The following is a 27,040-nucleotide window of genomic DNA, read 5'->3' on the forward strand; positions in this document are numbered from 1 at the left end:
AGGAGTGTTCCCCATTCTCCACATCCTCTCCAGCATGAACTGTCATTGGTGTTTTTGCTTTTAGCCATTCTGACAGGAGTAAGATGGTATCTCAGAGTTGTTTTGATTTGCATTTCTTATGTGTCTTTCAGCCATTTTAGATTCCTCTATTGAAAATTGTCTATTTAGTTCTGTACCCCACTTTTTAATTGGGTTGTTTGGTATTTTGGAGGCTAGCTTCTTGAGTTCTTTGTATATTTTGATGCCACATATTTTATCACATAGTCTGAAGGACCCTGAGCTGGAGTTTTCCTAAAAGCTTGCTCATTGAGGACTAGCATTAATGTTACCAGAGGCTCCAGAAAACAGAAGCAACCAACAGTCCTACCCAGCTATGATTCTTATACAAAGGCAAAAAGAAAGTTAATCTCTCATTGTTTTTTCTGAATACTTCATTTTGATTATCTAGGAGGCTGGCACAAAGAAATTGCCTGCTATTTGATGGCTTAATGAATATAAAATGATTAGCATAAAGTATTAATGTGAAAACAAACACTGAACATTGTTTGTTTTGCTCTTCTCTTGTGACCTTTGATATTTACCAAACTAGCTTCCAGCAATGCACTGTATTTCAAAGTCATGCACACTACTGCAAATGACAGAATTGCCAGAAGCACCACCTCTGCTGGAGAGCTTTAGGTTTTAGAACATGGGGTGGTCTGGCCTATTGCTCTTAGCCAATATCTTTCTAACCTTATGGCTTTCTACTGCCAAAGTAGAGGGTAAGTGGAAACAAATTAAAAAATATATTTTCTGTAGGATGTATTTATTTGTTGTGTGTGAGAGACAATATTTGCATTCATTTTAAATTTTATTTAAAAACATTGTAAATAGAAATTAAACTACAAAAATATTTAAATGAAGAAAAGGAAACATATTGAATGATAAAAATGAACCTGTTTATGGATATAGTTCTGATAAGCAATTAAAGGGAAAATTGAATAAAAGTGGTTTTCAGTGTTTTTCTAAACTTCAAATTTGGATTACCCTCTATTTTGAGAGAACATAAATTTATTTTAAGTGGATAAATAATAAATGTTAACAAGATGAATTGTCCAAATGAAATCAAACTTAAACAAAAGTACTGACCAAGACTAAGGTCCGGAAAGACTCAAAATCTGTGAGTCTATGTGAGGTTGATTTCATCTTCACTGATTGGGTAAGTCTGAACTTCATAGCCATTCAAGTGAACAGCTTTTCCCGTTTCAATTAAATTATCTTTTGTCAAATAGAAATGTCTTTAATAAGACAATGAAGACCATTTATTTTTGTTTTAAACTACTAAAATGCCAATAATTAGCTCGTTTCCTATCTCTCCAATGAATGTAGAAAGGAGGAGATTATATAACCTCTATATTAACATTGTGTCTGAAGAGTATCTTTTCATGTTTCACAGTTCTAACACATCCATGGGATCATAAAAAAATGCTTTAAAGTAGTTGGATTCTGAAATTTAGTCACTGTGCTTGACTCTGGTTTGAGAAAGTTTTTTTCTGCTATTTGTGTTTTGTTAATCTTTATGTATAACTAAGGTTAATTTATATAGTTCATTATTTCTCCCATAAGAGAAACAGGATAGGAACAGGATAACCATTTTTAAGGTCATCCTTACAAATGTTGTAACATTATCAGAGATTTAAACTCATTTTATTTTGTTACATTTCACATTGAGTTGTAATCATGAGAAAGCGGTCCCCTATTGAGAGAAAAATTACATCATGCCAAATGACAGAAAATGTTTGTTTTCATTTTTTTTACTTTAAAATTTTTTAGGTTTATAATAGGTTATATTTCTTCCTTCACTTTCCTCCCTATAAATCAGCTTTTTGTTCTCAAATTTCTGGCCTCATGTGTGTGCGTGTGTGTGTGTGTGTGTGTGTGTGTGTGTATGTGTGTGTGTGTGTGTGTGTGTGTGTGTGTGTGTGTGTGTGTGTGTGTGCGCGCGCGCGCGCACGCGCGTGTGTTCCTTAATACAGCTAGCTCAGTTCATCCTATTTTATTAGTAAATACTCTGTGTCTGGTATTCTATACAGTCGGAGAACGACCTATTATAGTCCCAACTTTGATTTAGAATGACTAAGTTTACTAAGAATGAAGCAAGTCAGAGAAAAAAAATATGTAGCAAGTAAGAGACTGACAAATAGATAAGAGATCATCAGACGGTCAGACACACAGACAGCAAAATGTTATTTAAGGGCCTCAAGATGTACAGCATTAATCCATTATCCTCTAGGGCACTTAAGTTATGGCAGCCATCTGGACTTAACTTCTGAGAGTCTTCTTGGATGATACTTTAAAGAACAAATAGCAACAGATAGAAATCACATGATCAAATCAGGTGCTCATAACTTCCAGCAGAAATTCTCTAGGAAAGTTGAAACAGTAAAGTGGAGTTGCCTATTGCTTCTCTGTTTCCTACCATAGATGAATTCACCATGGCTGAACTTTCAATTGTTTTCTCTGCTCTTCCTAGGAATCCAGATGGGGAAAATCCAAATGGCTGCCTTAACATGTTTATTCAGTCTCTGTGGGAAATCTGCAAGCCAATTTATTGATGTCACCTTTCTGTTTTGTTTTCTACTTGGAAGCATCATGGCTTTATATTTCAGAAAGCCACCTGGCTGCCATAGAAAAGCTTGCCTCATCTATTTCTTCAGGTTATTCTGGACACTCAGTTTGATGCTTTGCTATCAAACATTCTGTCTGTATATCATATATATACATATACATATATATGTGTGTGTATATATAATATAGCATATATATCATCTACCTAACTATCCATCTCTTGCAATTTGTTATTTTACTTGGACTTGTTGTATCTTTGTCAAACGATGTTAGTCAAAATGGAAAATATGGATACATATGTAATTTTGTCGACAGTAAGTTCAGTGCACCTGGAAAACCTGAAACACAGGTCAGATGTTCAACGACCATCACTGATCATCTACATACTTTAAACCTCAGTTAGAGATGGATTTAAGAAAAATTGGTAGGAAGGAGGAAAGAAGATGAAGGAAAGTGCAAATTGTATGAATAAGGACAATTCTTTTTTTTGAAACATTTCTTTTTTTTATTTGAGTTAGAAACAAGATTGTTTTTCATGTCAATCCCAGTTCCCACTACCTCCCCTACCAGCCCCCCCAATCACATATACCTATCACATATACTTTCTGCTCCCCAGGGAGGGTGAGGCCTTCCATAGGAGGTCATAAGAGTCTATCATATATTTAGGGATAGGGCCTAGGCCCACTCCCATGTGTCTTGGCTCAAAGGGTATCCCTCTATGTGGATTGGGCTCCCAAGGTCCACACCTATGCTAGGGATAAGTACTGAACTACTACAGGAGGTTCTGTAGATTTCTGAGGTTTCCTCACTGAACCATGTTCCTGGGGTCTGGATCAGTCCCATGCTGATATCCCAGCTGTCCCAGGACAAAGAGCTCCCAGATGTTCAGGTCAGATGTTTCTGTGGGTTTCACCAGCTTGGTCTGGACCCCTTTGCCCATCACTCAATCTTCTCTACAACTGGATTCCAGTTAAGTTCAGTGATTAGTTGTGGGTGTCTCCTTCTACTTCCACCTGTTGCTGCATGAAGTCTATAGGATAGCATATAATTCAGTCATCAATCTCATTATCAGGGGAGGGCATTTAAGGTAGCCTCTCCTCTGTTGCTTAGATGGTTAGCTGGTATCATCTTTGTAGATCTCCAGACATTTCCCTAGTGCCTGATTTCTCTGTAAACCTAAAATGTCTCCCTCTATTATAGTATCTCCTTTCTTGTTTTCTTCTATTCTTCCCCTGACTCAACCTTTCTGCTCCCTCATGTCCTCCTCACCCTTCCTCTTCTCCTCTTCTCATTCTCCTAGCTCCCTGCCCCCCATGTTTCCATGCTCCCAATTTGCTCAGGAGATCTTGTCCCTTTCTCCTTCTCCAGGGGACCATGGATGTCTCTCTTAGGTTCCTCCTTGTTTACTAGTTTCTCTGGCAGTGTGGATTGTAGGCTGGTAATCCTTTACCCTATGTCTAAAATCCACATATGACTGAGTACATAAGATGTTTGTATTTTTGTGATTGGATTACCTAACTCAGAATGGTTTCTTCTACTTCTTTCCATTTTCCTGCAAATTTCAGGGTTCCATTTTATTTTTTCTGCTGAGTCATACACCATTGTGTAAATGTACCACATTTTCTCTATCCATTCTTCAGTTGAGGGGTATCTAGGTTGCTTCCAATTTCTGGCTATTACAAATAGTGCTGCTACTAACATAGTTGAACAGATGTACTTGTATGAATGTGCTTCTTTTGGGTATATGCCTAAGACTGGAATTACTGGATCTTGTGGTAGATTGATTCCCATTTTCCTGAAGAGTCACCATACTAATTTCCAAAGTGGCTGTACAAGTTGCCACTCCCAACAGCAGTGGAGGAGTGTTCCCCTTTCTCCACATCCTCTCCAGCTTAAACTATCATTGGTGTTTTTTATTTTAGCCATTCTAACAGGAGTAAGATGGTATCTAAGAGTTGTTTTGATTTGCATTTCTCTGATGGCAAGGGATGTTGAACACTTTCTTATGTGCCTTTCAGCCATTCTAGATTCCTCTATTGAGAATTGTCTATTTAGTTCTGTACCCCACTTTTTAGTTGGGTTGTTTTATGTTTTGGAGACTAGCTTCTTGAGTTCTTTGTATATTTTGGAGATCAGCCCTCTGTCAGATGTGGGGTTGGTGAATATCTTTTCCCAGTCTATGAGCTGCTGTTTTGTCTTACTGACTGTGTCCTATCAGATCACCATGCTTTAAAGTTAGAATTCAACAACAACACAAATTGGAGAAAACCAACAAACTCATGGAAATTAAGTAATGCCCAATTGCCCAATTCCTGGGTTGAGGGAAAAAAAAAGAAATTAAATACTTCCTAGAATTCAGTGAGAATGAGAACACTATATCTAAACTTTTGGTACACTTTGAAAGCAGTGCTAAGAGGAAAGTTCATAGTGCTAAGTGCCCACATGAAGAAACAGGAGAGTAATCACACTAGAGAATTAACAGCACAAATAAAAGATCTAGAACACAAAGAAGCAAATACATCCCAGAGTAGACACCAGGAAATAATCAAATTGAGGGCTGAATTCAATAAAGTGGAAACTAGGAGAACAATACAAAGAATCAATGAAACAAAGAGTTGTTTCTTTGGGAATATCAACAAGATAGAAAAACCTCTATCCAAATTTACCATTTACCATTTACCAAATAGCAGAGAGTGAACATACAAATTAATAAAATCAGGAATGAAAAGGAGGACATAATAACAGACACAGAGGAGATCCATAGAATCATAAGGTCATACTTCAAAAACCTGTATTCCTCAAAATTTGAAAATATAAAGGAAATGGACAATTTTCTCGACAGATTTCACTTACCAAAATTAAATCAAGAACAGATAAGCAACTTAAATAGACCTATAACCCATAATGAAATAGAGGCAGTCACCAAATTCTGCCAACCAAAAAAAAAAAAAAAGCCCAGGAACAGAGGGCTTCAGTGCAGAATTCTACCAGAAATTCTAGGAACAGCTAACACCAATTCTCCTAAATTCCACATGATAGAAGCAGAAGAGTCATTGCCAAACTCTTTTTACAAGGCTTCAATAACGTTGATACCCAAGCCACACAAAGACACAACTAAGAAAAAGAACTACAGACCAATATCCCTCATGAACATTGATGCAAAATACTAAATAAAATACTGGCAAATCAAATCCAAGAATATATCAGAGAAATCATCCACCATGATCAAGTAGGCTTCATCCCAGGGATGCAAGGATGGTTCAACATATGAAAATCCATCAATGCAATCCACCATATAAACAGTCTGAGGATTAAAAAAAACACATGATCATGTCACTAGATGCCGAAAAATCCTTTGACAAAATCCAACACCCCTTCATGGTAAAGGTCTTGGAGAGATCATGGATAACAGGAACATACCTGAACATAATAAAAGCAATATACAGTAAGCCAACAGCCAACATCAAATTAAATGGAGAGAAATTCAATGCAATTCCTCTAAAATTGGGGATAAGACAAGGCTGTCCACTGTCTCTATACCTCTTCAATATTGTCCTTGAATTCCTAGCTAGAGCAATAAGACAACAAAAGGAGATCAAGGGGATACAAATTGGAAAGGAAGAAGCCAAACTTTCACTATTTGCAGATGATATGATAGTCTATATAAGTGACCCGAAAAACTCTATCAGGAAACTCCTACAGCTAATAAACACCTTCAGCAAAGTGGCAGGATACAAGATTAACTGAAAAGAAATCTGTAGCCCTACTACATACAGATGATACATTCATGGAGAAAGAAGTCAGATAAACATCACCCCTTACAATTGCCAAAAACAACATAAAATACCTTGGGGTAACTCTAACCAAAAAGTGAAAGACCTGTACCATAAGAATTTTGAGTCTCCAAAGACAGAAATTAAAGAAGATACTAGAAAATGGAAGGATCTCCCATGTTCTTGGATAGGTAGAATCAACATAATAAAAACGGCAATCTTGCCAAAAGTAATCTACAGATTCAACCCATTCCCCATCAAAATCCCAACACAATTCTTCAGAGACCTTGAAAGAACAATTCTCAACTTTATATGGAAATACAAAAGATACAGTATAGCCAAAACAACCCTGTACTTCTGGAGGAACTTCTGGAGGCATCACCATCCCTGACTTCAAGCTCTATTACACATCTATTGTCCTGAAAACAGCTTGGAATTGGCACAAAAAATAGACAGGTAGACCAATGGAATAGAGTTGAAAACCCTGATATTGACCCACACACCTATGAATAAGTACTTTTCATCACTCCAGGAAATGAAATTTAAGGAGAATCTAGTCACCTGGAGAAGAGTCAATGAATCTATCACAAGCTGCTTGAAGCCAAATACCTGTGCAAACTGTGTTTTGTTTTGTTACCTGTTCACATATTGGACAAACAGCAAAATCAATAAACTAAAGTAATGTTTTTATATATACAGAAAACTTTACAGGCTTTCAGCAGCAAAATGTTTATATATTATGCTTCTTTAGGCAGGAAGGAAACTGTGAAGGAATTTTAATCCACAGGCAGGGCACACTGTAACCTTAAAAGAAAGCAAAAACATGAACAAACAAACATGTATTTGTGAGTGAGTGTGTGTGTGTGTGTGTGAGAGAGAGAGAGAGAGAGAGAGACAGAGACAGAGACAGAGACAGAGAGACAGAGACAGAGAGACAGAGAAAGAAAGAGAGAGATAGAGAAAGGGAGGGAGGAAGGAGGGAGGAAGGGAGGGAGGGAGGGAGGGGGAGACTGAGAGAGAGAGAGAGATTACATTTCCAATACTGAAGATGTTTGTAAATTTCCATCAGAATGTACAGTGAGTATAACCATTTTCATTTTTTATAACGGTTAGTTGAGTAAATGAATACTAGGGAGCTAAATGCTCATAGCCAGCAGCATTGCTATTAGGTAAGTGGTATAGAAAGAGTTTTCAAGAATGTTGAAATATAATTGGAGGACAGTAGCAATGTAATTCAAAAAAAAACAAGAACATATATGTTAAAAAGTGAAGTTAAATAAAGTCATGTCCTTTGGGAGACAGACAATGGATATCTGAAACAAAGTACTACTGGCATACCTGGAGTTTTGCCACCAATATCTTCAAAATTACCTAAGTCCAAATATAACAGGTTAGCAATTTCAGGTTCCAGGAGGCTATAAAACACAGGAAAAATAATTTTAAATATCATGTAACATTGAGAATTAACTATAAGTAAATGAAGATGAAATGTTTCACTATTTGTGGGGTTCTTCCTACAAAATATTGTCAAAATCCCAGTATACACAATGTAGTCTGGGTAAAAATTAAATTGATAATAAGGAAGCTGGGCAAAGTATATGTAAGAGCAGTATATGATGTTTTTGCTATATTAAAATTTCATGTGGACTAACTTTCCTGAAACAAGTTTATAAATGTATACATGTAGAAAATTGTAAAAATCAAAATAATCTACTAATTTACATGTTAATTGTTTAAAGTACTTACGAATTTATATGTATATATTACACATACAATTATCCACAGTATGCAAAATTTAGCTACAATATTATCTTCATTGGATTGGTCTTGCTAATTTTTTGTGCCTTGTTATTTTTAAAGAGACTAGATTTATTCAATAACCTGACAAAATAAAACCTATGTGACTATATATCATACTAAACTAACTTCTCAGCATTTTTCCTACTCCCTTGAAACATACAGCAGAGAAAATCCTGCTGGATATATAAATGGCAGCAATGAGAAGAACAATGGAGGATGGCAAAGCATTGCCTTCTCATCCAGCCATACTTACTATGAATTCAGGTTTCTACCCTAGCATCTTATGTCAATTTTTAAAAAGTCTCATTGGATTACCTTCTGGAATACTGCTAAAACTTTATAATTCACATCAATCCAAAATATAACTTCATATTTATTAATCATAGCATCCTGAAATATTCAGATTCTCAAGGAGTGCTGGCTAATTAAACACAGTAGTGGATTCCATAGAGAAATCATAATACTTATTTATGAGCTGCTTGAAGGTCACCATTCTTTAATTATGAAATGTTATACAGGAAGGCACTTAAACTATATCCCTTTAAGCTAGATGAAAGAAAAAATGATCATCCAATACAAAAAAATTAAATGATGATTCATCAATGATGATTAGTATTTACATCTTTATTTGTGTTTTATTTTTCTAAGTGTTACTTTGTGATTTTTCCAAAAATAAGCCATGGATTACTATATGATGAAAAGAAATATGATCCACTTTCACCTGTTCTTAGTGGGAAGGTTTTCTGCTACTCCTGTGAATATAATTTTGTGTCTCCTTCAAATTCCTTCTGGACTCCAATAACGTGCTCAGAAACAGGATGGTCACCAACACCAAAGTGTCTCAGTGAGTAAATGCCCATCCTTAGACGAGCATTGAAGGGAAGAAAAAGAACATGTAAGAGGGGTTCATGAGGTCTGGACAGTCAGATAGTTGGGCTGTGGAAGGGGCAGGTACAGTCTTTATTTTATGAGCTATTTTCCTAGGAAAATTTAACGCAGCATATACTGTCAACATGTAATCTACAAAAGATAATCAAAATTGAAAGCTGATGGAGAATATATTTGACAACTAATGGATCATGTTAAACATCTACTTAATAGAAACCTAGCCAAGAGTTTAATATGCAAAAAGTCACTTCATATATCCAATGTGTTTGAATTGCCTTTTCTCTCAAATATTCTATGGAAAGATGTTTTATTTCTGTATTTTCCAAAACTCATTACATCCTTGGATTTGATATCCATAATATACTGATCCTTCAGTGAGTGTGTGCTGCAAACACCAGGAGGACAAGTGAACTAAAAGAAAATGATAGGAAATAGGATAGATAGGTCAGTGAAGCAGATAGCAAGAGTCACCCCTTGTTGAAAAAACATTCAGAAATAAAAGAAAGCATATATATATATATATATATATATATATATATATGTATATATATATATAAAAATACATATTTGATATATATATCAAAAATACCATTTTATATATAGAAGTTTATCAGTGGAAAATAATTTGAAAAACTATTTCAAATGTAGAGACATGACATCCCTGGAGAACACTCACATCCTAGGCCAGCTGGAGTCTGGAGCTTCAGGAACTGCTTCAGTAGTGTCATTCTTTTAAAAATGCTTCAACAAGCAATCTAACTTTCTATTAACTTCCCCCATATTGTGAATTAATCTTCTTTTTCTTCCTAAGGACTATGTTTCTTTCCTTTTGTGGAAAATGGTAATTCTGCATCTTCAGGACAAACACACTTACAAGGTGATATCGTACAAGTTGTTTGCAACCAAGGCTTCAGTCTTCAAAATAATCAGAGCACTCTCACATGTACTGAAGAGGGCTGGTCAATTCCTCCCAAATGCATTTCTACCAGTAAGTACAACACTGTGCTCTCATATCCTGCCATGATCTGCAATGTTCAAAATCAAGTTTTCTGGTACAGGCTAAATACAGGTCTTCCTGCTGACTTTTGCCACTAGCATTTTCTATTTGGGTTACACTTGTGTCTAAAGGGATATACAAACAGACTGGTTTACGTGCCTAATTCATGTGGATGTAGTAAGTAGAAATATTATATGAGTACATTTTGAAGACAGACTGCTCTTGATAAAGTCATTTCCTCTCCACAAAACCGTGACTCATAGGAATACAAGAAATGGCTAAGGAGAAAAAAAAAGACCTAAAATGAGTGATAAACATGAACTGTAATTTTCACATTTTTAATCCCAAAGTATTTTAAGGAAATGCTAATGAAAGTGTGATCTTTTAAACTTATCACTATGTGGGTAAGAATCTCCTGTCATTATTAATAGCTTTGTATATCACATACTTTAGATAATGAGTACTATTGTCTTGAAACTGATCAAAAAATTATTTTTTATTAAAGGTTCCATGTGGTCCTGAAAATGTAATGAAAACACACCTAAAAATTTCTCATACTTAAACTTAGGATGGGGTATTAATTGAAGCCCAGGATAACCTAACGCTCACTTCTATAGCCCAACATTTCCTTGAACTCAATGAAGATAATTTTGACCTGGTTCTAGGTTTTGGAATGGGATGCTAGTATGGGGTGTCTCCAATTAGTCTTTTTTATCTTTTTCTTTCTAATGCTTGTTTTTATCATTAGATACAAATACCATGCATGAAGAGCTTTTGAACATTTTTGGAGTTATGCATAGACACCTTTAATTGTTCTGTCAGTTTTAAGATTACTTTTGGCCCCTTAGTTATTAGAGATACTCTTGCAGTGATAACTCCTTAAACTACCATCTGCTTACCACTTTGTATTTTTATTTTTGCTATATATAATATAATATGTTGAGGGGGAAAGGTTTCAAAACAGAGCAAAATCTAAATTTCCAAAGCCCTTGCTCTTTCCTTTAAACCCTGCATATGTTCAAACTGAAAATGGAGGACTGGAGATGGAGCAGCTCTTAAGGACACTGACTGATCTTAAAGAGGTCTATGGTTTCCTGCTCCCATGTGTGAGCTCACAACCCTCGGTATCTCCAGTTAGGGATTTTCCAATGATCTTCTAACATCTCAGGATGTCATTGTGCAGCTGGTGCACAAATACACATTAAGGGGGACACTGCTGTATATTATGAGAAATAAATAAAAATTTAGATTGTAACGATTTTCAGCCATTGCCGAAAAAGAGAGCCATCAGTTTGATTACATGGGATATGTTCATAAACATCAGTTCATAGTGTTTATTGGTGGAAAACAAGAAAGCTTTATTTCCTAGCATTAGAACTCTTTTCTTGTGAAACGTAAAAACCTTACTGAGGGCCAGCAAGATAGCTCAGTGGTAAAGGCACTTTTTGACAAGACTGATGACATGAGTTTGAGCCCAAGGACTCTCAGGGTAGAAGGAAAAATGAACTCCCGTAACTTGTTCTCTGACACACACACAATACTCTCTCTAATTCACTCTCTCTAATTCTCTCTCTCTAATTCTCTCTCTCTCTCTCTCTCTCTCTCTCTCTCTCTCTCTCTCTCTCTCTCTCTCTCTCTCTCACACACACACACACACACACACACACACACACACACACACGGTATATGATTTTCCTGGTGTGATTGGATTTCTTTCTCTGACTATCATTACAAGTCCCTATAAACTTGGTGGAGTAAAACAGTATAAATCCATTCCCTTACGGTTTTGGAGAAGAGTTTCTCCAAGGCAGTTTCTCTGGGCTGCAATCAAAGTGTTGGCCTCCATGGTTTCTTTATTTTCTCCAAGAGGGGTTCTATTCACCTGACTTTTTAGTGACAAGATTCTACTTGTTTTGTTTGGTGAGGGCTATCCTCCTCCAATTTCAAACTTGGTAATTTTTCATTTTTGAACGTTTCCCCCTCACTATCCCTACCTCCACCATAGCATTGTATTCTGTCATAACAGATAGCACAAGATAACCACCTATATAACAGTCCTTAATCGCTGTTCTAAATTTACTTTGACTTATAAAGTAATATTATTTGGTATAGGAGCTTAAAATGTAGCTTCAGGTGGGGGGATCATCAAACCTACCAAGATAATTAACAGCAAAATAGCAAGCTTGCAACTACTTTAAAAATACTTTTAAATTGGAAATAGTTTTATTTTTCATGCAGTATATAAACTCCATTTCCCTATCTTCTCCCCTCTTCCTAAATGCACACCCTCTCAATCTCGGTCTCTGTCTCTGTCTCTGTCTCTGTCTCTGTCTCTCTCTCTCTCTGTCTCTGTCTCTCTCTCTTGAGAAAACAAACAGGCTTCTAAAAATATGAATAAGAAAAAATAAAAACAAAGTGGAATAAGACAAAATAAACAAGAAAAAGACAAGGAAAAGGTAAAGGAAACAGACATAGAAACAAATAAGTTTACACACAGATAAATCTCATAAACACAGCAATGGAAACCACAGCACACAACAAACAATAACACAGTATGCTAAAGACTTGCAAATTGTATCTTTTAGAAAGCTGAAAAAATGCCATTGATTTTGTTTTGTGCTAGCTATCTACTGATAGGCATGGGACATGCCGTTATGTATTGTTTGTATACCCAGCTAGAATATCCTGGAGAAAACTATTTTTTTCTGTTGTGGGCATTGGGAGATAGGTTCTGGATTTGTGTCCACTTCTTTCTCAGGGCTGGGACCACATCTACTTACACACATGCATGTGTACATAATGTCACAAACCCTATGAGTTCATACGTGTCTGAAGTCTTTAACAGTCCTTGGTGTCCTTCATCCCCTCTGGCTTCTCCAGTATTTCACCATGATCTACCTCAGGGAAGATAGCTAGGCTAGTCAAACTGTTTGTTTTAGTAAATGAATTGGTAACTAGTGTGTATCCTATTACAGAACCACACATTTTAAGTATTATTTTATAGAATTAGATGGTGCCATATAAAGTGAACAAAATAAGCAAAACCTATTTTAAAAGAAACTATGTTAACAAAATACACATACCTATAGGAAATCGACTTAACCTATTCAGTTGTACCTTTCCACTACTTCAAAAAGATCCTGTCTCCTCTGATTTCACTCTCTTTCCTTAAAGAAAGGGTTCTGTAAAAGCAGGGAGAATAACATAAGGAAAAATGAAGTGTGAAAAGAAGCTACAGAGTTGTCTTCAGATGGATGCTATAAATAAGATATTTGCATAGTTTTCTTTGGCATTTCAGTTACCTGAGTTCTAGAGCTGGCTTATATTATCTTCATAAAACTGTATGGTGAGCCCATCCAGAGTGCAGTTTGAGAGAACATCATAAAACTAATATTTTAGTCCATGATTTGATGATATAGAGAATAAACAACTATAGATCATCAAATCTAGATTCATAAATAGATGAGATAAATACCTGAGGTGGTGGGCTTTTGTTTTAGGAAATGAAAAAAAAGCAATTAGTGTCTGATTTTATATTCTCAGAAACAAACACTATCTTCTTTAGTGTAAGGAAATTGATTAAAAGGAAATGGGAGGAAAAGATGGAACTTTGACTTTTAGTTAAACAGGAAGATTTCCTTTCCTTCATTAATGATGTCCTCCAATCTACATGATACAATTGTCATCTCAGTGTGATGGTGGGTATTTGCTGTCAGCAGGAATCACCCAGCAGACAGTCTTATGGTTATGTCTCTGAGCATCTACTAGACAGCGCTAACTGCAGTGCAAAGACACACCCTACACTGGGCAACATCATTCCATGTGCTGGGAACTCTGACTCATAGAAAGGAGAGAGTGAGCTGAGCATCTGCTTTCTGACTGCAAACACAGTCTGATCAGCTGCTTCTTGCTCTCACCACTGTGACTTCCAGAACATAAGGACTGTGGCCTCAAATTATGAGCCAACACAGAAGAGAAAAACTTCACTTACTCAAGATATTTTTGCCAGGTATTTTTTTATAACCACATCAGTTATTAACATATTATGTGCTGCTCACCTAAGGTAAGATTCAACTTAACTATTATTATCTTTTTCTTTCAGAGTTTTGCTTCTCAGAGGTTCTTCATAATATGTATAGATATTTTCTCAGTTTATGTGATTAAATTTTCTTCAAGTAATCATTCTGTAGCTAGAAATCACTAAAGACTTGATGTTGTGTTTAGCACTGTACTATTATGAGTTCTGCTTGTCCCAGTAGTTTCACTTGATCTCTCAAACCCTCAAATATTGTTCTGTTAGATTCAACAAAGACATGTGGGCCCCCTCCACCTATTGACAATGGTGACATCACATCCTTCCCTCTACCAGTATATGCACCGTTATCATCAGTTGAATATCAGTGCCAGTCCTTGTACCAACTGCAGGGCAACAAGACAATAACATGTAGAAATGGAGAGTGGTCTGAGCCACCAAAATGTTTAGGTAAGTACCTTGTTCTTACAGATTGTCAGAAAGTCAATTTCATAATTGGAATATTTTTCTCTTTATAATAACATTCATACATTATAATTACTGTCTTATCAAGTGCATGATTGCCAAATATCAGCAAATGAAGACAGCAAGGTTTCTAGATTTTTTTTTACATAAAAACAGCTAACAAAATTTCATGTTACTCATTATTGAGTTGAATATCAGTGCCAGTCCTTGTACCAACTGCAGGGCAACAAGAAAATAGCATGTAGAAATGGAGAGTAGTTTGAACCACCAAGATGTTTATGTAATACCTCATTCTATTAGACCATAGAAGATTCAGTTCCATCAGACAGTATCTCCCTGTTGTTTTCTTTCGGGCTCAGTGTTTTGTTTTTACATTTAGTATTTGATTGACTTTGAGTTGATTTTTGAATCAGATAAAAACCATCTCTGTTTGGACACCAATTACCTTGTATCATTCATTGAATATGCTATCAGTTCTCCAATGTATGTTTGGAAACTCTACTAAGAAGAATTATGGGCTGGGTGTTGGTGGTGCACATCTTTAATCCCAGCACTTGGGAGGCAGAGGCAGAGGCAGGCAGATCTCTGTGAGTTTGAGGCCAGCCTGGTCTCCAGAGTGAGTGTCAAGATAGGCTCCAAAGCTACACAGAGAAACCCTGTCTCAAAAAACAACAACAAAAAAAAAACAGAAGAAGAATTATGTATAGACACTAGTTATAATTTTCAAATCTCTTTTCTTATTAATTGTGTTGTTCTTCCCAGTGTCATGGTGTTCTCGTTACTGAAGGGTTCCCAGTGTATACTGAAATAAGGTATTATGTTATCTCCAGACTTTTTATTTTTGCTCAAGTACTAGATGTCTACTCATTCTATTGTACTTCAGTTAAAATTTGAGGTCTCCTCCATTTGTATGAAAAATGTTATTGGTATTTCTATAAGGTTTCACATGGGGAACATATGCATTTTAATATTAATACTAATATTAAATCTTCAGACACATTAGTATACAAGATTTCTCCATTTTTGTCTTTTAAGACTCTTTCAACAGTTAACTAATAGTTACAATTAAAGCCTTTCACTTCTGTTGTTAAATTCATTGCTAGATTAAATTTTCAAGTTAATGATAGTGATATTGTTTTTATTGTTAACCTCGGAAAAAAATGGAATTGGTCTATAGAAAAAGTCTGATTTTCATGATAATAATGCATATCACATCTTTATCACTTTTATTTTTTGGTGCTTATATTTTGTGTGAGTCTCTAGCATTAACCTACATAGGAATATATATATATATATATGAATGATTTAACACTTTCCTCAATAATTGTATATTTTATCTTCTTAATTAATATAACTCAAATTCTGATATTGCAATAAAAATTATTGGAGAGAGTATATACCTTTTTCTTGTTGACAGTTATGTAGTCATTTTTTTGAAAATACTTTTTTCATATAATTTTCCTGATTAGAATTTTCCATCCCTCTACTCCAAGTTCCTCCCCATATCCTATTCCCTAGATTTCCATTCCCTTTCTTTCTCTCATTAGGAATAAAACAGTCTTCTAGGAGATAAAACATAAACATGACAAGATATACTATAATAAGATAAAGCTAAAGTTTTTTATAAATGTTGAACATGGCAACTCAACAGTAAAAAAGAGTCCTAAGAGTGGGCAAAGGAGTCAGGGACCTACTGGTTCTCATAGTCAGGAGTCACATAAAAATACTGAGCTAATAGCTATAATATATATGTAGTGGACCATGTGAGCCCCAGGTAGGCCCTGTACTTTCTGCTTTAGTCTTTCTGAGCTCATATATACCTGGCTCAGTTGATCAGGATCTTGTTCTCCTGGTTTCCTCCATTCCCTTTGACTCCACAATGATTCTACCCCCTCCTCTGTGAGACTCCCTGAGCATTGAGCAGAGAAATTTGATGGAGACCTGTAGGGGAAGCTGTAGCCACGCCTACTTAGGGGCTGGCTACAGGTGTGCCTGACCACGCCCTCACAAGCTTGCGAGGGCGTGGTCAGGGGATGTAGGGTGACTGCGTTTTCGCTTTTGCTTTCTCTTTTGGACTTGCTGTACAGACTGCTGCCACGATGGCTGGCTAGGTCACTCTGTAAGTAAGGCTTTTCCCTATTAAATACCCTTATATTTCTACCTGACTCCGTATTGGTAATTTCCCACTACAGAGACCTTCAGTTTAAACACTTTCTCTACATAATGTATAGCTGTATGTGTCTGTGTCTGTTTCTATCTGCTGCTGGAGGGAGCATCTCTGATGATACAGATAGTCAAATTGTAGGGTTTTGCATACACAAGGAGGTAGAGACAGGAATGTCAGATGTCCATACTTTATGTGTTTTGATGATTCTGCAGTACTCTCTTTTATGTGCTTAAAATGTTCAGTAACGATCCACACTCCATCCTCTGTCCTGCGGCGGGCACCAGAGTCTCAGGTGATTCTGGGCGCTGCTCTGCCACCCCCAACATTCCCCATAAACCCCTGCAAGCTTCTGCCTGACCCCTCCCCCCACCCTGATCCTCACCCCAAGACAAGAGTGGATCTGCACAGACAGGAAGGCCCACCCTGAATCTGGACACACCTCACCCATCTACACTCCACCCTCTGGCCTACAAGGGCAGGGCACTTGAGCCTCAGGTGAGTCTGGACAATACTCTGCTCCCCAACCTCCCCCATCAACCCCTGCTCACTTCTGACTTAGCCGAACCGGGCAAGCTTGGACCTGCCCAGAACAGGAAGGCCCACCCTGAGTCCAGAAACAACCCACCCTTGTCCACACACCACCCAATGCCATCCAACTGCCACCAGACGCTGAGCCCTCTGCCTGCCACCAGAAAGAGGGAGAGACCCCACCTGCACTCACTGGAAGAAGGGATGGGAAGAAGACAAAGTAAGAACACACTCAACAAAAGTAAAACCAATATGACACCACCAGAATCTAGGGACTCCACACCAGCAAGAGCTGAAAAGCCCAACACAGAAGATGAAGAAGAGATGGACTTCAAAAATTATCTTAGGAAGTAGATAGAGTCCTTTAAAGAGAAAACAAGAAAATCCCTTAAAGAAATAGGAGAAAAAACAAGCAAAGATTACATGAGATATAGGAAAAGACAAACCAAAAATTTCAGGAAGTAAACAAATCTCTTAAAGAATGTAAAGAAAGCCAAGAAAAAACAACCAAACAAGTGAAGGAAGCACTCAAAACAGTTTAAGGAATGAAAGCTGAAATAGACACAATAAAGAAAACGCAGAATGAGGGGATGCTGGAAATAGAAAGACTGGATAAATGATCAGGAAGTAAAGATGTGAGTATAACCAATAGAATTCAAGAGATGGAAGAGAGAATCTCAGTTGTTGATGACTCACTAGAGGATAGACAGTCATAGACCAAAGAAAATCTCAAGTCCAACAAATCCCTAACACAAAATATCCAGGAAATATGGGACCCGGTGAAAAGGCAGAACCTAAGAATAATAGGTATAGAAAAAGGTGAAGAAATATAGCTCAAAGGTACAGAAAACATATTCAACAAAATCATAGAAGAAAACTTCCCCAACCTACAGAAGGATATGCCTATGAAAGTACAAGAAGCTTACAGAACACCAAACAGACTGGATCACAAAAAGAAGTCCCCTCGACACATAATAATCAAAACACCAAACCTACAGAGTAAAGAGAAAATATTAAGAGGAGCAAAGGAAAAAGTCCAAGTAATATAAAAAGGCAGACCTATCAGAATCATATCCGACTTCTCAATGGAAACTTTGAAAGCCAGAAGGCCCTGGATAGATACCCTACAAACACTAAGGGAGCATGGATGCCAACCCAGACTACTGTACCCAGAAAAACTTTCAATCACTATAGATGGAGAAAACAAGATATTCCATGACCAAATCAGACTTAAGCAATACATATCCACAAATCCAGCACTACAGAAAGTTCTGGAAGGAAAACTACAACCCAACAAAGATAACTACACTCACAAAAACATAGGCAATAGATAATCCAATTTTATCAAACACAAAAAAAAAACAGGAGGGCGAAATACATACACAGTGACACCACCAACAATAAATCCAAAACAAAATAGAACCAACAATCAATGGACATTAACATCCCTCAATCTCAATGGTCTTAACCTGCCCATAAAAAGATGCAGACTAACAGAATGGATACAAAGACAGAATCCATCCTTCTGCTGTATACAAGAAACGTACCTCAACTTCAAAGACAGGTGTTACCTCAGAGTAAAGGGTTGGGAAAAGATTTTCCAATCAAATGTGCCCTCGAAATGAGCTGGTGTGGCAATCCTAATATCTAACAAATTAGACTTCAAACTAAAATCAATCAAAAGAGATGAAAAAGGGAATTTTATACTCATCACAGGAAAAGTCCATCAAGATGAAGTCTCATTCCTGAATATCTATGCCCCAAATACAAAGGCACCCACATTTGTAAAAGAAACAATACTAAACCTCAAACCACACATAAAACCACACACACTTACAGTAGGAGACTTCAACACCCTGCTTTTACCACTATACAGGACCACAGTCAGAAACTTAATAAAGAAACAAAGGATCTAACAGAACTTATGACCCAACTGGGTTTAATAGACATCAATAGAACACTCCATGTGAACACAAAAGAATATACCTTCTTCTCAGTGCCACATGGTATCTTCTCTAAAATTGACCACATAGTTGGCAACAAAGCATACCTCCACAGATACAAAAGAATTGAAATTACCTCCTGTATCTTATCAGGTCACCATGCTTTAAAGCTAAAATTCAACAGCAATACAAATTGCAGAAAACCTACAAGCTAATGGAAATGGAATAACACCCAATTGCTCCATTCCTGGGTTGAGGAAAAAATAGGAAAAGAAATTAAAGACTTCCTAGAATTTAATGAGAATATACCCAGACTTATGGGACACTCTGAAAGCAGTGCTAAGAAGAAAGTTCATAGCACTAGTTGAGAAAACTGGAGAAAAGTCAGTCTAGAGAATTGACAGAACAACTGAAAGCTTTAGAGCAAAAAGAAGCAAACTCACCATGGAGTAGTAGAGGCCAGGAAATAATCAAACTGAGGGGTGAAATCAATGAAGTAGAAACTAGGAAAACATTACACAAAGAATCAATGAAACAAAGAGCTGGTTCTTTGAGATCAACAAGATAGACAAACCTCTATCTAAACTTAGCAAAAGGCAGAGAGAGAGCATGCTAATTAACAAAATCAGAAATGAAAAGGGGGATACAACAATGGACACTGAGGAACTCCACAGAATCATCAGGTCATACTTTGAAAACCTGTACTCCACAAAATTTGAAAATCTAAAGGATATGGACAATTTTCTGGATAGGTATCACTTAAAAAAATTAAACCAAGAACAGATAAGCAGTTTAAAGTGACTTATAACCCCTAATGAAATAGAAGCAGTCATCCAAGCCTCCGAAGCAAAAAAGCCCGGGGCCAGAAGGCTTCATTGCAGAATTACCAGCAATTCAAACAAGAGCAAATACAAGTACCCCTCAATTTGTTCCACACAATAGAAGCAGAAGGGACATTGACAAACTCTTTTTACGAACTACAATCACTTTGATAACCAAGCCACACAACGATACAACTAAAAAAGAGAACTATAGACCAATATTCATGATGAACATTGATGTAAAAATACTCAACAAAATATTGGTGAATCGTATCCAACAACACATCAGAAAAATCATCCACTATATGAAGTAGGCGTCATCCCAGGGATGCAAGGATGGTTCAACATATGAAAATCCATCAATGTAATCCACCATATAAACAAACTAAAAAGAAAAATCACATGATTATCTCACTAGAGGCTGATACAGTCTTTGACAAAATCCAAATCCTTTCATGATAAAGATCTTGGAGAGAACAGGAATAACAGGAACATATCTAAACATGATAAAAGCAATATACACCAAACCAACAGACAACAACAAATTAAATGGAGAGAAACTCAAAGCAATTCCTCTAAAATCAGGAACAAGACAAGGTCTCTCTATATCTCTTCAATATTGTACTTGAAGTTCTAGCTAGTGCAATAAGATAAGAAAAGAAGATCAAAGGGATACAAATTGGAAAGGAAAAAGTCAAACTTTCACTACTTGCAGATGATATGATAGTCTACCTAAGTGACCCAAAAAACTCTACCAGGGAACTCCTACAGGTGATAAACACCTTCAGCAAGGTAGCAGGATACAAAATTAACTCAAAAAATCAGTAGCCCTATTATATACAGATGATAAATGCAATAAGAAATAAATCAGAGAAACATCACCCTTCACAATATCCACAAGCAACATAAAATATCTTGGACACTAACCAAAACAGTGAAAGACCTGTACAGTAAGAACTTTGAGTCTTTAAAGAAAGAAATTAAAGCAGATACCAGAAAATGGAAAGATCTCCCATGCTCTTGGATAGGTAGAATCAACATAGTAAAAATGGCAGTCTTGCCAAAAGTAGTCTACAGATTCAACACAATCCCCATCAAAATCCCTACACATTTCTTAACAGACATTGAAAGAACAATACTCAACTTTATATGGAAAATCAAAAAATCCAGGATAGCCCAAACAACTCTGTACAATAAAAGAATTACTGGAGGCATCACCATCCCTGACTTCAAGCTCTATTACAGAGCTGTAGTCCTGAAAACAGCTTGGTATTGGCATAAAAAAGACAGGTAGACCAATGGAATAGAATTGAAAACCCTGATATTAACCTGCACACCTATGGACACCTTATTTTTGACAAAGAGGCTAAATCTATACAATGGAAGAAAGATAGCATCTTCAACAAGTGGTGCTGGCACAACTGAATTCAGACATGCAGATGATTGCAGATAGATCCATATCTGTTACCATGCACAAAACTTAAGTGCAAATGGATCAAAGATATCAACATAAATTGAGCCACACTGAATCTTCTAGAAGAGAAACTGGGAGATACCCTTGAATGAATTGGCACAGGAGACTGCTTCCTGAACATTTCACCAGTAGCACAGACATTGAGATCTTCCATTAATAAGTTGGACCTCCTGAAACTAAGAAGCTTCTATAAGGCAAAGGACACAGTCAGCATGACAAAACAACAGCCCACAGAATGGGAAAATATTTTCATCAACCCCACATATGACAGAGGGTTGATCTCCAAAATATACAATGAACTCAAAACCTAGCCACCAAAACACCAAACAATGAAATTAAAGTGTGGGGTGCAGAACTAAATAGAGAATTCTCAACAGAGGAATCTGAAACGGCTGAAAGACACATAAGAAGTGCTCAAAATCCTTGGCCATCAGAGAAATGCAACTCAAAACAACTCTTAGATACTACCTCACACCTGTCAGAATGCCTAAAATGAAAAACACCAATGACAATCCATGTTGGAGAGGATGTGGAGAAAAACGAACACTCCTCCATTGCTGGTAGGAGTACAACCTTGTAGGACCACTTAGGAAATCAGTATGGTGGTTGCTCAGAAAAATGAGAATCATTCTACCTCAAGATCCAGCAATTCCTCTCTTGGGCATATACCCAAATAATACACCTTCATACAACAAGGACATATGTTCAACCATGTTCATAGCAACCTTGTTTGTAATAGAAAGAACCTGGAAGCAACCTAGATGCCCCTCAACTGAAAAATGGATAGAGAAAATGTGGTACATTTATACAATGGAGTACTACTCAGCAGAAAAAAAAGCAATGGAATCTTGAAATTCGCAGGCAAATGGATGGAACTAGAAAAAACCATCCTGAGTGAGGTAACCCAGTCACAAAAAGACAAACATGGTATGTACTCACTCATATATGAATTTTAGACATAGAGCAAAGGATTACCAGCCTACAATCCTCTTCACCAAAGAAACTAGGAGACAAGAAGGACTCTAAGGGAAAAATGCATAGACCCCAGTAATGGGAAGGAGCAAGAACTCCTGAGCTAATTGGGAGCATGAGGGTAGGGGAGAGGGAGCTGCCAGAATGTGAGGATGAGAATAGGAGAGAAAAGGAGGAAATGGAGGAGCAGAAATATTGAGTTGGGGGGAAGAATAGAGGAGAACAGGATAAGAGATACCACATTAGAGGGAGCCATTATAGGTCCAAGGAGAGATCTTTCACTAGGGAGATTTCCAGAGACCTACAAGGATGACACAAACTGATAATCTAGGCAATGATGGAGAGGATAACCTAAATGCCCTTCCCCTGTAATGAGACTGATAACTACTTTTTTATGCCATCCTAGAGCCCTCATCCATTGGCTGATGGAAGCAGAGGCAGACATCCACAGATATACACTGAACTGAACTCTGGAACTTAGTTCAGAGAGGGGGGAATGAAGATCAAAGGGGTCAGTACCAGGCTGGTGAAGCCCACAGAAACAGCTGGCCTGTACAAGGGGGAGCACATGGACTGTTGTCTGGGAAGTCAGTACAGGACTGATCCAGACCCCTGAACATGGATGTGAATGAGGAGGCCTCTGCACTCTAGGGGCCCCTGGTAGTGGATTAGTATTTTTCCATGGTGTAAGAAGGGACTTTGAGAGCCCATCCCACAGGAAGGGTGCACTCTTGGCCTGGACACATGGGGAAGGGCCTAGGCCTGGCCCAGAGTAATGTGGTGGACTTTGGAGAGTCCCCATGAAGGGCCTTTCCCTGCCTGGGCAGTGAAGGGTGGTGGGGTGGGCGTTATGTGGGATGTGGGGGGAGGGGCCGTGGGAGGGGGAGGGAGAGGGAGAAGGGATTGGCATGTGAAGCAAGCTTGTTGCTAATTTGACCTAATAAAAAAATTCCAAAATAAAGGTCTGATAAAGGGCAAAAATGTTCAGTTACTTCATATCTTGAAGATAATACAATTTTATCATGTGTTTACTTTGCACCCATTAAAATGATCACTTATCTTTTATCTGTTTGATGCAATTCACTACATTATTAATATATAAGGGTTGAACTATTTTTACTTTCCTGGGAGGCAATAAAATTTATTCTGGTGGATCATCTCTAAGTATCCCCAAGAAACATTCTAAAAACTTAAATAAACTTGTAAGAAACTTGAAAATAAATTGCCTGTTCAGTTCATCTGTCCATTTGTTAAGTGGTAGTCATGTTTACATGGTTTTAACATTTCCCAAACCTTTGTAGAGTCTAGGTATGTTAGGCCCTTGCTTGACGAGTTGATGGTAAGGATTTTCTCTCACTCTATAGGCTGAGTTTGCTCTGTTGTTTCCTTTACTATGAAGAAACTATATTTTCAAATAGTTCCATCTGCTGATACTTGGGGTTACTTTCAGTACTGCTGGTGTTCTAGTCAAAAGTTCTTGTCTATCCCAGTATCTTGAAGTAGATGTCCTATGTTTTATTCTAAAAGTTTCAGTGAAATGGATGTTATTTAAGATCTCTGATGCATTCTGCATGGGTTTTTGTACAAGGTGAAAGATAAAATTTTAATTTGTCTTCTGTGGTTGCAATCCTCTTTTTTCCAGCAATAAATACTTTATTTATAGGCTCTCTTTTTTTGTCCAAGTTTTTGGCTCCTGTCTCCAAAATTGTCAGTCATAGCTTGTCTGCAATTCTGGTCCTTTGATATACCTGTGTGCATTTATGCCAGTATTATTCTGTCTTCATTTCTATAGCATTTTATTATAAATTGAGATTGGATATTAGGATTCCTCCCACATTGCTTTTGACTTTTTTGTGGTTATGTAAGAGATCTGAAACTTTTTTCTAAGCCTATAGAATATAACATTTTATTTTTTAAAATGTAAATTAATTTTTATAGTATATCCATTTTAAAAAGATTAATTCCAAAATATCTGAAATGTTTTTTGAGAAAGGGTTTGTGTGTGTGTGTGTGTGTGTGTGTGTGTGTGTGTGTGTGTGGTCCTGAATTTCCTGGTACTCACTCTGTAGATCTGCCTGTTTTTTCCTTGTAAAAGCTAGGATTAAAGGCATGAGCCACCACTGCACAGCTCTGAAACAAATTTTAAGACAATTTTTGCACCTATATTTGACCTATCTCCATATTGGATTTTTGTATTTTCTGTCTAGTGGTACTTATATGTACTTAATTTTTATGTTGGTACCTATCTTTCATTTTTGAATGTTTCCATCTAGAGCATATTTTGTTAGCTAGCTATGATAGATATGTATTCATTCATTTTTTTTTAATTTTTAGGGTTTTTTGTTGGTTGGTTGGTTGGTCAACTCCAAGTTGATTCATCTCAATGAACTTCTAAACAACTTGAATTGCCATTTAGAATGCTCAGGATTTTGCTTCTAATGATATTTTCAGACCATTTTTTTTTAATTGAAAGCAGTTAATTTCAAATTCTTAGATCTGCATTTGTTCCAAACTGTACCTTCTCTGTAAAAATTTTGCACTCATATTCCCCAATTGTTTTTCTTTACTTATTTAATTATTTTTCCGTGTTCCCTTGGAAATAGATGCATTTCCAAAATGATTGTTTTTAAAACACTTCAACTGATCTTCTATTCATGTCAGTTCTTTTGGAGTCTCTTACTGGAGGAGAGGTGCACTTTTGAAGAATCTTGTTGCCTTCCATTTTTCACACTTCTTGATTTTTATGTACATATGCTAGGTGAATTTTTATACGCTATATATCTGGGGACTTTCTTGGTAGGAGGTTGTCTACTGGAGATGTATCTTGAGCTACAATGGAGGAGTTATTTCCATGTAGCATTTGTGGGTTGTCTGTAATTAACACCTCTGGGCACAACCTGAATCAAGGTTTCTGTGAATTATGCTTAAACTAGGACACTTATCAGTTCAGGTGGATGGTAGACAACACACTAGACTCCTAAAGTGGCTGTGGTGGTTTATAGAAGATGATGCTGTTTTTCTCAGAAACTGTGGTTGGCAGATCTCCTAATCACAAGGGTTACTGTTCCTGGAAAGCTCAGCAAAGAGATTTGGTTAAGGGAATTTTGCACCCTCTCTGTAGCACTTAGTCCCAGCCTTTGAAGTACTGTATAGTCAGATGTGTTGTGGAACAGGATGGCAGCACTAAGTGAATTGGTTGGAGACAGCATGAACTTGGATATTGTGTCCTCTTGGTTTTCTGTGTAAGGAAGGCCAGGGTTCAGGGTGCTGGTTGCAGAAGCTGCTTTCCAGACAGGTTAGTCACTTATCCAATGGGGTGATTTAATAGATTTATTTTTTAAAAGTATAAAAATCAAATTCATGACACAAAAACCACTTTTCATAGTGACAACACTGTGAGTTAACAATGAACATTATGAAGGTAGTTAAGATTTGGCTTTCTAAGGGCAGTATTTTTCAGTATAATTATCTCACAGTATACTCACTTTTTGGTATACTCATTAGGTCTGAATATCATATGCATATCAAGTTTCAATTTTTACCTTTGTCCAGTACCTAAATCAATGCAAACAACCATAAATGCCCTGAAATATGTCTTATTTCATGACATTAGGAATCCTTGTTGTTGAAATCTAATTATCACATTAAAAACATTGTTTGACACCATTTGCTATCCAGTATGAACTAATTCTATGTGCTGGTTTAATACATGTTTTTAAAAACATTGAGGAATAATGCTTGAAAGTTGAGTATCTGTAGATTTATATCTTAATAAATTTTTGGTGAATTTTTCTTTCAGATGCATGTGTCATATCAGAAGAAATTATTAAAAGAAATAACATAACTTACAGATGGATAAGAAACAAAAAGCTCTATTCCCAATCAGGGGACTTTGTGGAATTTACATGTAAATATGGATATAAACCAACAGATCCATCCCCTCCTTTCCGTGTAAGGTGCATTGAGGGTCATATTGATTATCCCAGTTGTTCAAAAGAACGTTCTTGGTTTTTTGGATAAGTATAATTTAGAAATGTGTATGCTTATTACTAATACAGTTTTAATATTCATATGAAGTATTGTTTAACTCATTTCTTCTCATTAGCATAAACTTGTATTGATATATAGTGATTAATTTGGAGCCTGAGAGACTACTGACACAAATGCAAAGCAGCATAAGCAGTCCTTCTAAACGAGAATGTGTGCTGTCCTAGAGCAATAACCAATGGCAAGCAAATAGATGTAATTACTTCATTGTCTGTGTCTGTTGATGGGGATTTTCTGGCCTGGCAGAGTCCTGCTGCACTTGAGCCCCAAATAAACACACAAAGACTTATATTAATTGTGAAACTGTTGGCTGTTGTCTAGGACTTCTTATTGCCTAGCAGTGTCTTAACTGTTAACCCATTTCTATTTATGTATTCACACATGGTTTTGGCTTACATGAGAATGCCTGATGCATCCTCTCTTCCTGGGCTCACATGGTGTCTCCTGTCTGCCTATATTTCTCAGTATTCTGCTAATCTCATAGCCCCACACATCTTCCTGCCTGGCCAATCAGTGTTTTACTGA

General features: G+C 36.9%; 1 protein-coding gene across 1 annotated transcript; it reads left to right on the top strand.

Moving 5' to 3' along the window:
- The first annotated feature begins 665 nt into the window (after window positions 1–665).
- Window positions 666–27,040, top strand: LOC100751341 (complement factor H-related protein 2-like). The gene is given in 6 exon segments (XM_027417439.2): window positions 666–761; window positions 8,829–8,842; window positions 8,844–9,024; window positions 9,880–10,056; window positions 14,366–14,548; window positions 26,268–27,040. Coding segments are annotated over 6 exon segments (849 nt in total). The 5' UTR covers window positions 666–688; the 3' UTR covers window positions 26,489–27,040.

Source organism: Cricetulus griseus, chromosome 5, assembly GCF_003668045.3.
Source record: "Cricetulus griseus strain 17A/GY chromosome 5, alternate assembly CriGri-PICRH-1.0, whole genome shotgun sequence".
Lineage (NCBI taxonomy): Eukaryota > Metazoa > Chordata > Mammalia > Rodentia > Cricetidae > Cricetulus > Cricetulus griseus.